This window comes from Mustela putorius, unplaced genomic scaffold (genome assembly GCF_011764305.1).
Source record: "Mustela putorius furo isolate JIRA1106 unplaced genomic scaffold, ASM1176430v1.1 tig00003983_pilon_pilon_pilon, whole genome shotgun sequence".
NCBI lineage: Eukaryota > Metazoa > Chordata > Mammalia > Carnivora > Mustelidae > Mustela > Mustela putorius.
In genome coordinates, this window is record NW_025422123.1 from 18,189,606 (window position 1) to 18,202,383 (window position 12,778).

General features: G+C 36.5%; 1 protein-coding gene across 3 annotated transcripts in view; it reads right to left on the reverse strand.

The window, feature by feature from the left end:
• Nucleotides 1–12,778, reverse strand: part of PKHD1 (PKHD1 ciliary IPT domain containing fibrocystin/polyductin) — a 471,024-nt gene that overhangs the window by 388,446 nt on the left and 69,800 nt on the right. For all 3 annotated transcript variants that reach the window (XR_006604139.1, XM_045071248.1, XM_045071247.1), the window contains exons 29-31: nt 6,692–6,822; nt 4,602–4,737; nt 128–323 (exon numbers count right to left, since the gene is read on the reverse strand). Coding sequence is in view for 2 of the 3 variants with exons in the window: in XM_045071248.1 (XP_044927183.1) it covers nt 128–323; nt 4,602–4,737; nt 6,692–6,822 (463 nt within the window). In the remaining variant the exon portion in view is untranslated. The remainder of the gene's footprint in view (nt 1–127; nt 324–4,601; nt 4,738–6,691; nt 6,823–12,778) is intronic.

A 12,778-nucleotide genomic window follows, 5' to 3' on the forward strand; every position in this document is an offset into this window, starting at 1 on the left:
CATGTGTTTATCTCCTGACTTCAAAAGAGGGGGGGGGGAGCGAAGACCTGACTCAAAGCCAGAATTCCTCAAAAGAATCACTAGATCATGCAAGAGACCTCAAATGAACGGCAAGCCTCCACCTTACCGTCGTGAGCGAATGCTGACCCCATTGATGGAGACAGAGATTCTGTGGAGGCCAGGGGGCAGTGGGGGCAGCACCACCTCCAGGCTGTGGGGCATCTGCACATGAGCCGGAACCAGAGTGTCCTGAATGTGAACTTCAACATCCAAATCAGAGTAGTTCCCCAGAAGTGCCATTCTGATGGAAAGGGTCTCACCTCCTGCATTGAAAAGAATCCATTAGCTTCCAGTATGGGTTTGCGGCCTCAACCGCTTATGCAGTCTAAACCTATCTTTCGGGATAAACTACACGGCCAGCCCTGCGCACACCACCCTAACTGAGCACTTCAATACCAGCTGAATTGTTTCCATAAAGCTTCAAGCAGCTCCTAAGATCACAGAGCCACTGCCCACTATTTTTTGCTTGCATAAAAAGCAAAATTGTCTGGTCAATCGTATGCCAGAGGCACTAACTTAACTCCACAGAAAAGCAAATCAAGATGCAGAGACAAATCAAGGGGTGGTTTGGGGGGCTGATGGTCTTCACAACCAGCAGCCAGCACCTCAAGTTTTTTGAAGATGTATTTATTTATTTTTGAGAGAGAAAGAGAGAGAGTGCACACAGGTGTGTGCCTGAGCAGTGGGAGGGGCAGAGGGAGAGAGAAAATTGTAAGCACACTCCCTACTGAGGGTGGAGCCTGACCCAGGGCTCGATCCTGGGACCCTAAGATCATGACTTGTGCCAAAACCAAGAGTCGGGCACTTAAATGACAGAGCCACCCAGGCGCCACCTCCCCCCAAGTCCTTTCCTTTAACTTCTTCTTTCCTGCTGAGTGGAGTCTAAAGCTATACTTGGGGTACACTAAACTCCTTAATAATGCTGTATAGGAGTACAGCTCCACAGTGCACTGACCACTTACACACGTGCCATCCCATTTTGCCCTCACGCTGTCCTCATGGCATACGAAGAGCAGGGAGGAGCACTGGCACTTAGCTTTTGAGGAAATAAAGCTCCAGAAGCCAATGTTTAATAGCTACTTAAGGGAAATACCAAGGCCTAAGCCCAGTTCTCTCTTATATTTCAATACATTTGCAGTTAAATTTGCAACTTTACTAAAATGTCATGTGTGCTATTGACCCTCGAATTCAATTCCTTTTACCTTAAATAGTTATTGAGTACCATGAAGAAGATGTCACAAAAAGCAGAAAAATAAGTTAAACACAGACCAGGCCATTGAAGAGACCTCAATGGTAGTAAAAGAGGTATTAAAAGAGCTTCAATACAAGACACACTGTATGTAAGAGGTGAAAATCAAGCGATGGGCCTGTTCCAGCCACAGCAACATTCTGAATATCAAGAAAGACTTCATGGGCAAGATGGTGCTTGAAATTCTATATGAAAAATAAAATCACAAGAGGAAGTGATAAAGAATAGGGGGTTTACAATTCAATTCTAAAAACTTCACACTTTAATCCAAAAATCTTTTGTATCAGTTTCTCATTTAATCACCCAGTATCCATGGCTTGGAAAGAAGGAAAGAGAATTGAGTGACTCTCTGGAAGACCAGATACATGTACATAGTCACGGACTCTATGGGACTAGGTCAAGTTGAGGGTGGGTGTATGACTGAAGACAAAGAAAGCAATCTTAAGGGGTCTTTACCTAATTCAGTAGGCAGCAGAGACCTCCAAAGGTTTCTAAGCAAGAAAAGGATGCAATTGAAATGTTCTTCCAGTCTGTTAGATTAACTGGAAAGAGAGGGTAGGAGAAATCTAATCTTCAGACAACAAGAGCCAGAAACCAAGCATGCAATGGCAAGAATGGAAATAAATACACATACCTCTCCTGTGTCTCAAAGAGATGCAACTCAGGCTAAAGCATCTCTAAAACACCTTTAGTAGCTAACATTTGAAAACTACAGAGCTGGCCATTACGTAACAGCACAATCAATCACGTGAGGAGGAGAAGAGGCTACTTGAAAGAGAAAAGTCAAAGACTACGGTTCTGGGGTGTTGGGAAAACTGACTCTACATTCAAATCCTTGTTCCACCATTTTCCTACCCATGTGAGTTTGGATGACTCACTTTGGATTCTCAAAGCCTTGGATTTTTCATCAGCAAGATGGTAACAAAACCCACCTTGCTGTAAGGATTAAGTTAGACAACATAGGACAGTCTCTCATACAGTACATCATTCAAAAGCCCTCCATTAACTTCATTTTCTGTCTTGCTGCATGCTCTCTTTACTCTTCATGTCTTCCCAACCTCATTTCTACTGTGAAGTCTGAAGCTTCAGTGTAGTGACTTTGAAGGATTTCAGGGTTGAGGAAGAAAAAAAGACATGACCATGAGGAGGCAGGAACACAAAAAAATGAGTTTTATATGGGTGGTCCTTTGACAGATTTGCATGGCTACCAAAATCTCACTGCATGAGACTTCCCAGAGACAACAATAGGAGACCACTACCCAGAAGGGTAGGAAGGCCAGGGAACTCCTGGGGGAGGAGAGGGGATTATGTGTTTAGATGATGTCATTTAGCAATAGTCTAGCTTGGAGATCTCCAAAGGGCATCAGTAGCTTAGAGTCTTTTATAACCTTCAAGTTTATCTTACCTGTTGCTGGGAGATGTTAGATACAGTTTTTCAGAGTATGCAAAATGGCAGGCTCTAACTAAAAATCTGGGGTTTTATTGCATGGGACCTTATTTTAAACAACTGGTTATGTAAAAATTTGAGTTTGACATTGGCATGTTTTTGAGCAAATGGGTCTCAGCTTGCTTTCAAGAAGGAAACAATATAGGGCCAATATACACAGGACATCTTTGGCTTATCTATATAACACTCAGTATCTAGCAGAATGATGCCACTCAACAAAGCATTTGTTTAGTACTTACTCCATGTTGGTTCCTAGGTTCAAACTTTTTACCTACTTTACCTCCAGTTTTCACAGTAATCTTGAAAGTATTATTCCCACCTAGCAGTTAAAGACACTAAAGATAGAGGAAGTTAACTATCTTGGCCAAGGAGTGGTTGAGCTTGGAGTCATTCAGATCCAGCACTGCCCAACCACAAAAACCACACGTGTGGTTCTCTACATCAGATCCTTCCTCCCCCTGCCCCTGTCTCCCCTCATCTCTTTCTTCAATTTCCTCTTGGCTTCACTGTTATCATCAACATTCTCATTTCCTGGGTGGAGATTTATAGCATTCCAACTTTCAAAAGAGACTTTCCCAGTAGGCTGCCGCTCTTTGGGGATTTTATAACATGTTCTACTTTATTCTGCCTGTAGAAAGATTTAAATGTGAGTGGAAATTCTGAAAATCATGCATCATGTTGTATACATCAAAAACATAAACTCCTTGGGTTCTTGGCCAATTGTCAAGCTAATTCTAGATGCCTCTGGGGCACTGATGTAATATATTAATTCTTTTCATCACAGACAGGAAATTGTACTAAAAGCCAAAATCACTGAAATCTGAATAGAACACAGAACTCCCTCTTCTCTTTCCTACTTCATTAGTAAGAATCCATACCACTAAGGAATTTTACATACTTTGGCCGTATGAGGCACCAAATTCTTCTGCACTAACTGAGCTGAATACTACTGAGAAGCTAAAGGATATTCCCCTTTATTTATGTCCTCTTGAGCAATGGAAAATGAAAATAGTACCAGAAAAATTGAGTCTAGTCTTTTTCTTTGGGAAATGTGTTGGCCTTTTGTAATAAATCCTTAGATTATGGCTGCCATAAACTCTGTTATCTGGCATTCAATTAATCAGAAAGGCATGTTACCTGGTACTTTTCCAGATCGGTATGGTATGACATAATAATAAATTGTTTTAAGTCCATCCTGTCATATTATCTGACTCATCAATGGAAGATTAAATTGCTTCAAGTCATTCTATGCTAAATGAGTCCTTCTTTTTATACAAAGTATGTCTTAAGGAATAAGAATGAGAGAACACCTTATTCTCTAATCAGATCAAATAGCTACTACCATAAAACATGATGCCAAAAAAATTATATTTTACAATAAACTAAGAGTGGTTAAGTGCTTAAAATCTGAAACCAGACTGCTTGGGTTCAAATCACAGATCTGTTACTTACTAACAGTAACATCTTGGATGAGTTATTTTAGTTCCCTGTTCCTTAGTTTCTTCACTTATAAACTGAGGATAATAATCCTGTAAATTAATGGCAGGGATTAAAGTCTATTAGCACAGAGTAGGTGCTCAATAAATATATTTTGAATTGTTACTTTGAATTCTCATGTCATTTTCCATGATGGAAATGGTCCCAATTTTACAGAGGAAATAATAGATAGAAAGAGATTTACTCCATGATGGCTAAAATGAAAATAGCAGTGTTCCAGTTTTCTGCAAAATAATTTCCATTCAAAATATAATGCTATCTTCAGTATAATTAAGAGACCGTTGTTTGCTGTCTTTATAGGATCAATGGTCTAAAAATAAAAAGATGCTGCAGTATCATGTATTTTACCTGCTATGTTGCTCCTATTTCTGCTCAGAGAAATGATCACTGGATTTAAAGAGGAATCGTATGTGAATGCCATGGGAAGAACTGCAGAATGGTCCCCTGTAATCACAGTCAAATTCACAATGGGTCCATCTTTCCCCTGAAAAATCAGTTTTTAAAATAAAATCTCTGTAAATAATACTGACTTGAGAGAAGTCCTTATAGAATTAGTTTAAAAGGTTCATTATAAGAAAATTATTTTTTTAAGTATATTGCTACTTTCAAGTCTCTGACTCACTCTCTTTCCCTTTCTCACCTACTCACACATACACACGTTGACAATTACTTAGAATAGGCAAGTATGGTTTCCAACTGATTGAAGAGTAAATAATAATGATTTGCAATTAATACACCAGTTGGTTCTGTAAAAAAAAAAAAGGCAATTTCAAATAAATCTATACCTAGCTAAACTAGCCATCAAGTTTGAGAGTACTTTTAGATAAGGAAAAACACAGAAAACTTCCCTCCCACATATTCTTTCCTAGGATATTTATTAAAGCTATGACCTCATAAACAACAGCCCAAAAAAAAAAAAAGATATGAACTCCAAAAGACAGTGACTCTACCCAGGACAGCAACCAAGGGAAGTGCTAGGATGAAATGTGTAGAATAAACCAAGAAAACACCAAGTTAGATTGAAGCAGGAAAACAGACAGCTTCAAGGAAAAAGAGTAATTGATGTGATTGATTTTTTTTAAGATAGAAGTTTTTTATTATGAGGAAAACATATTAAGAAAAAGAATTAGAAACTCTATGAAAAAAAACTATAAAAGAAAAAAAATTACCTGATTCTGCCCACATCATTAAAATAGTTGTAACAATGTAAACATAGTCTATTTATTTAATAAAGAAATGGTACTGCAACTATATTCAAAAGAATTAAAAGTAGCTGTTTCAAAAAAAGGAACTTGGAGAAGGGCACAGAGGGGTAGGAGAGCAGGATCGTTTTACTATTTTAATCATTTTACTTTTAATCTTTGCATGTATTTCTTGGACCAAAACTTTAAAAGTTTGTTTTTTAATGTTTATTCTCCCTAGCAAAAGAAATCTGAACCATGCAAATTTTACCAAAAGAAATTTCAGATAACTGGATACTACATATCAGAACTTTGGAATTTAGATTCATTTATCCTGAGAAAAGTAAATATGCTCCAAAATGTAGTTGGATGATCAAATTTCTGCTGTTTAAAATAGGATATTTTGAAAATTATCTTAATGTCCAATAATAGGGAAGAGTTAAACTACCTTACAATTACATATTGGAATTCCATACAGTTTTTATGTAAATGTGAAAATTTCACAATATTTTAACAACTGAATAAAAAAAATGTGAGGTCAGTGATGAAAGAGGATTCTGAAATTTCTCTTCCAAGGGTCTTTATTTGTTCAGTAAACAGTCGTCCTTCAGGGTCATGAATGTGCTGAGAATGTTCATGATACTGAACTGTGAATAGATAGTTCACCTTCCACTGTGAGCATGACTCTCACCAATAGCACCATGGAAGAATGTGGACTCAAATCTCCTAGTAGGCTATGAAACAGCACTAACTGAAAAAGAAACAGACAGCTAAGGGACTTGTTTTTAAGGGAAAAGAGAAGCAGAAGGTAATAATTAGGAAGATATTTTATAGGAACCATACATTCTAGAAATTTCTAAGTCCCGCCATTCATATCCATCCCAGAAAACAAAACTGCTAGTGTAAACTACTTGCTTAAGAGAGAAATGAGATGATAATATATGTAAGTTTTGCAAATCAATATCCAGGATATACACTAGATAAATTCATTTATTCTGCAGAATTATTATTCATTGAGAGTAGGAACTGGGACTGCATTGTTGTCTTCTTTTAAAAGAAGTCAACTGATGTTAATTGCAAGCCCATTGGTGGAGTCAGCTTCCCACTTTATTGCAACATAGACAATATAGAAAATATTAGCATACTCTCATGATGGTAAGGTCATGATAGTTAATTAAGTTCTAAGAAAAGATTCATGAAAACCTTCACACTACATGTTAATAATGGCCACAAACCCAGAGAGGAGATTCCACTTACTCTGGGTGGAACTTTGCATTGAATTCTTTGTGAATTGCTTCTGGTGATATCGATGGCACAAGACCGAGATCCAAATAACACCAGGCTCACATCTTCCAAACCAGAGCCTTGAATGGTAGCCCAGAGACCTCCTGCAATAAAAAAAAAAAATGTTTCAGATGGAATGAAGAGCCATACAGGTAGACAAAAATTAATTATCCACAGTAGAGAGAAAGTGAAATTAAAATATGAAGCTCCTTAGTCAAAAGATAACTCCTACTCAAACTGCAGAAAAAGATTGATGCTAAATATATAACCTACTACATAAACAGAGAGAAATGGTGAGTAGAGGGCAGAGAGAAGGAGTAACACATCCTGGGGATATTTAATAATAAAACATAGATAAATATTGCCAAGAGTCAGGTAAGTAAAGTAGATGGTCTCTGAAAACTCTCCCTGCCCTAGAGTTTAAATATCATCCCCACCAATCCTATAGAGCTTATTCTCTTTCTGAGAAATCAAGTATAAGAGAGGATCATGGTACAAAGAGCTGGGGCCCAGAGTCAGGGCCACAAATCATGAGGCCACTTAAAGCAGATCATTTGTAGCACTGTCCCTGAGTTCATTGGTTCTCACTCCCTCATCTTTGAATGACAGCTTTAGACCTTCCAGCTTCATGATTTGATACCACACATACTAGTTTCTAGTCTCCATGAGGCTGTAGAGGTGGCTGACATCACCACCCACCACCATCAGGATTTCTATACTAACCATCGGAGAGCAAACACAGAAATTTCTGTTCCTTGCTGCAGACATTGGTAGGAAGAGGTATGGCACCAATCATAGTGATCTTATGCCACACATTTGGAGGACCAGCACTTGATCAAACTAATGAACAGAAGACCCACTTATTCTTCCTGAGAACAATGATTCCAGTCTGTCATCTCCCCAGAAGGGGATATAAGAGAGGCAGGGAAGCCACCAAATAGGGATATACATAGACCTTGAGAGTAGGAAGTGGGTGCAGGAACAAAGTTATATTGCCCAGGCATGTTAGGGTGAGACAACAGAACTTACCCAAACTGATGAACATCTGTCAGGAGAATATGACTAGATGGAATTATACCCTGAAGTTAAATATATGATTTTGCCCTGAAAAGTTAGAGCAAGCCCACAATAGTCTTCAAAGGCAGAGAATAAAATTGAAGATAAGATATCCAAATGGCCAACAAACACATGAAAAAGTGCTCAAATCACTTGGCTTCAGAGAAATACAAATCAAAACCACAATGAGATACCACCTCACACCAGTCAGAACTGCTAAAATTAACATGTCAGGAAAAGACAGATGTTGGCAAGGATGCAGAGAAAAGGGATCCCTCCTACACTGTTGGTGGAAATGCAAGCTGGTGCAGCCACTCTGAAAAATAGTATGGAGGTTCCTCAAAATGTTGAAAATAGAACTATCCTACAACCTAGAAATTATACTAGTAGGATTTACCCCAAAGATACAAATGTGGTGATCCAAAGGGGCCCCTATACCCCAATATTTATAGCAGCAATGTCCACAATAGCCAAACTATGGAAAGATCCTAGATGTCCACCAACAGATGAATGGATAAGGAAGATGTGCTGTGTGTGTGTGTAATGGAATATTACATAGCCATCAAAAAATGAAATCTTGCCATTTGCAATGATGCAGATGGAACTAGAAAGTATCATGCTAAGTGAAAAAAGTCAATTAGAGAAAAACAATTGTCATATGATCTCACCGATATGAAGAATTTAAGAAACAAGGCAGAGGCTCATAGGGGAGGAGAGAAAAAAATGAAACAAGAAAAAAACAGAGAGGGAGACAAACCATAAGAGACTCTTAATCTCAGGAAACAAACTGAGAATTGCTGGAGGGTAGGGTGGTCGGGGGATGGGGTTGCTGGGTGATGGATGTTGGGGAGGGTATGCATTGTGGTAACTGCAGGGTATTGTGTAAGACTGATGATTCACAGACCTGTACCCCTGAAACAAATAATACATTATATATTAATAATTTTAAAAATGAATTACAAAAATAGTAAAGAAATAGACAAACACATAAAGGGCTTATATCCACAATATATTTTTTTTAAAGTTCTTAAAATCAGTAAGAAAGAAAAATAATCCAACTGAAAAAAAAAGAGGGCTAAGGAGATGGACAGGTGATTGAAAAGAAAATGCAATGCCTCTTAAACTTATGAAAAGATATTTAATTTCTCTCTTAGCAAATTAAATGCAAAGTAAAACTACAATGAAATATTATTTTTCTTCCATAAAATGAGCAAATATCAAAAAAGTTTGGTAACACACTGTGTTGGTAAGATGGGATAAGTATATAGTCATATATATTGCTACACAGAGAATAAACTATAAAACCTCTGAAGAGGATATTTTGGTATTATCAAAATTTTAAATGTATATGACCTCTTGACTCAGCAATTATACTCCTAGAAGTTACATTATTTTGTCCACATATATGTAAAATGGAACAACTGCATATCCACGTACAAAAGAATGAAGTTAGACCCTGTTTTAGGTTGAAATATCCACCCCCCCGCAATCCTACCTGCCAATACCTCAAATTAGGTGACCTAATTTGAGAAGAGGGTCATTGCTGCTATAATCAGTTAAGACAAGATGAAGTCACACTGGACTGTGGGTCCCTAATCCAATATGATGAATATCCCAATTAAAAGGAATAATTTGGACACAGAAAAAATCAAGGAGAACACCAAGTAAAGATGAAAGAGGAGATTAGCGTGATGTTCCTGCAAGCCAAAGAACACCAAAGATTGCCAACAAACCACCAAAGACTAAGTGAGAGGCTTAAAACAGATTTTCATAAGCTGGTTCAGAAGGAATCAACACAGTTTACACCTTGATCTTTGACTTCTAGCCTCCAGAACTCTAAGACAATAAATATCTGTTGTTTAAGCCATCCAGTTTCTGAAGCCCTAAAAAATTAATACAGACCCTTACCTCAAACTATAAGCAAAAATTAAATCAAATACTTAAATGCAAAAGCCAAAACTATAAAACTCTCAGGAAAACATATACATAAATTCTAGTGACAGTGAATTAGGAAATTATTTCTTAGATATGACAGCAAAGCGCAAGTACTAACAAGAATAGGACAAACTAGACTTCACCGATATTAAAAACCACAAACCATGCTGCACAAACCATGAGAGAGGTGAATAAGAGAAGAAAGGATTAGAGAAGATCTATAAAACAACCACAAAACAAGTAACAAAAAGGAAATAAATCCATACTTACCAAAAATTACTTTGAATGTAAATGAACTAAACACCCCAATCAAAAGACATAAGGTGATAGAATGAATAAAAAAAGTAAGACCCACCTCAACCATGCCTACAAGAGACTCATTTCAGATCTAAAGAAACATATAGATTGAAAGTGAAGGGACAGAGAAATATTTTCCATGCAAATGGATGTCAAAAGAAAGTCAGGATAGCAATACTTGTATCAGAAAAAAATGGACTTTAAGACAATAACTGTAGCAAGGGACAAAGAAGGACACATAGAATAATGAGGAGAACAATCCAACAAGAAGATATAACAACTATAATTATTTATGCACCCAAAACAGGAACACCCAAATATGTAAAGAATTAATAACAAACCTAAAGGAAATAACAGATACTAATACAATTACAGTAGGGGATTTTAATAGCCCACTTATATCAACAGATAGATCATCCAGAAAATCAATGAGGAAGCAGTGTCTTTGAATGACACATGGGACCATATAATTCTAACAGACATATTCAGTACATTCCATCATAAAACAGCAGAATACACATTCTTTTCAAGTGCACATGGAATGTTCTCCAGAACAGATCACATAATAGGCCTTAAAACAAATCTCAACAAATCCAAAAGATTGAAGTCATACCATGTATCTTTTCTGACTACAACGCTATGAAACTAGAAATAAATCACAAGGAAAAATCTAGAAAGACCACAAATACATGGAGCTTAAATAACATGTTACTAAACGATGAATGTGTCAACCAAGAAATCAAAGAAGATATCAAAATTTACAAATGAAAATGAAAACACAATGGTCCAAAAATCTTTGGGATCCAGCAAAAGCAGTTCTAAGAAGGAAGTTTACATAAATACAGGTCTACCTAAAGAAGTAAGAAAAATCTCAATCTCAAATTGACGATCTATCCTTACATCTATAGGAGGTAGATAAATAACAACAACAACAAAAACTAAAACCAACAGGATGAAGGAAATAATAAAGATTAGAGCAGAAATAAAAGAAATAAAAACAAACAAACATAAAACACAATAGAACAGATCAATGAAACCAGAAGTTGGTTCTTTGAAAAGATTGGCAAAATGATAAACCTGTAACCAGACTAGTCAAAACAGAAAGAGAGAGGACTCAAATCAGTAAAATCAGAAATAAAAGAGGAGAAATAACAACTGATATCACAGAAATACACAGAATTAGGAAAGAATATTATAAAAATTATATGCCAATTACTGGAAAACTTAGACAAAATGAATAAATTCCTAACACCAAAACTGAAGCATGAAGAAAGAGAAAATTTGAAGAGACAGTAATCAAAAAATTCCCAAAAAACAAAGGTCCAGGACCAGATGGCTTCACAGGAGAATTCTACCAAACATTTAAAGAAGAGTATATACCTATTCTTCTCAAACGATTCCAAAAAATAGAAGATGAAAGAAAACTTCCAGATTTATTCTATAAGGCCAGCCTTAGCCTGATACCAAAACCAGATAAAGACACCACAGAAAGAGAGAACTAGAGGCCAATACTCTGGATGAACACATATGCAAAAATCCTCAATAAAATATTAGCAAACTGCATACAACAGTACATTAAAAATGTTCACCATGATGTAGTGGTATTTATTTCTGGGATGCAAGGGTGGTTCAATATTTGCAAAGCAACAAATATGATACATTACATCAATAAGAGAAAGGATAAAAGTAATATGATCATTTCAATAGACACAGAAAAGTATCTGGCAAAGCACAGCTCAATTTAAGATTAAAAACCCTTGATAAAGTAGGTTTAGAGGGTACATACCTCAACATAATAAAGAGCTTATATGAGAAACCTACAGCTAACATCAACATTACTAAAAAGCTAAGAGCTTTTCCCGTAAGGTCAAGAGCAAGACAGGGATGTCTACTCTTGCCATTTTTATTCAACATAGTATTGGAAGTCCCAGCCACAGCAATCAGACAAGAGAAAGGAATTAAAAAGGCATCCAAATTGGCAAGGAAGAAATAAAATATTCACTATTTGCAGATGATATGATACTGTATGTAGAAAATGTTAGACTCTACCCAAAAAAATACTGAAACTGATAAATAAACTCAGTAAAGTTGCAGGATACAAAATCAATGTACAGAAATCCATTGCATTTCTATACACTAATAATGAAGTAACATAAAGAGAATTTTTTTTAAAAATCCCATCTACAATTGCTCCAAAATTAATAAAATAAATTTAACCAAATAGGAGAAAAAATCTATACTCTGAAAACATAAAATACTGATGAAAGAAACTGAAGATGATACAAACAAACAGAAAGACAGTCCATGCTCATGGACTGGGAGCCTGGTGGTGGGTATTAAGGAGGGCATGCATGGCAAGGAGCACTGGGTGTAGTACATAAACAATGAATCTTGGAACACTGCATCAAAAATGAATGATGTATTTTATGGCAGCTAACATAACACAATAAAAAAATTGTTGAAACATCTATACTACACAAAGCAATATACAGATTTAATGCAATCCATATTAAGATAACAAAAGCATTTTCACAGAATTTCAACAAATGATCCTAAAATTTGTATGGAACCACAGAAGACCCTGAACAGCCAAAGCAATTTTGAAAAAGAAAAAGTAAACTCGAAGTATCACAATTCTAGACTTCGAGTCATATTGCAAAGTTGTAGTAATCAAAACAATATGGTACTAGCATAAAAACAGACAGAAAGATCAATGGAACAGAATAGAAATCCCAGAAATAAACCCACAATTATATGGTTAATTAGTCTTCA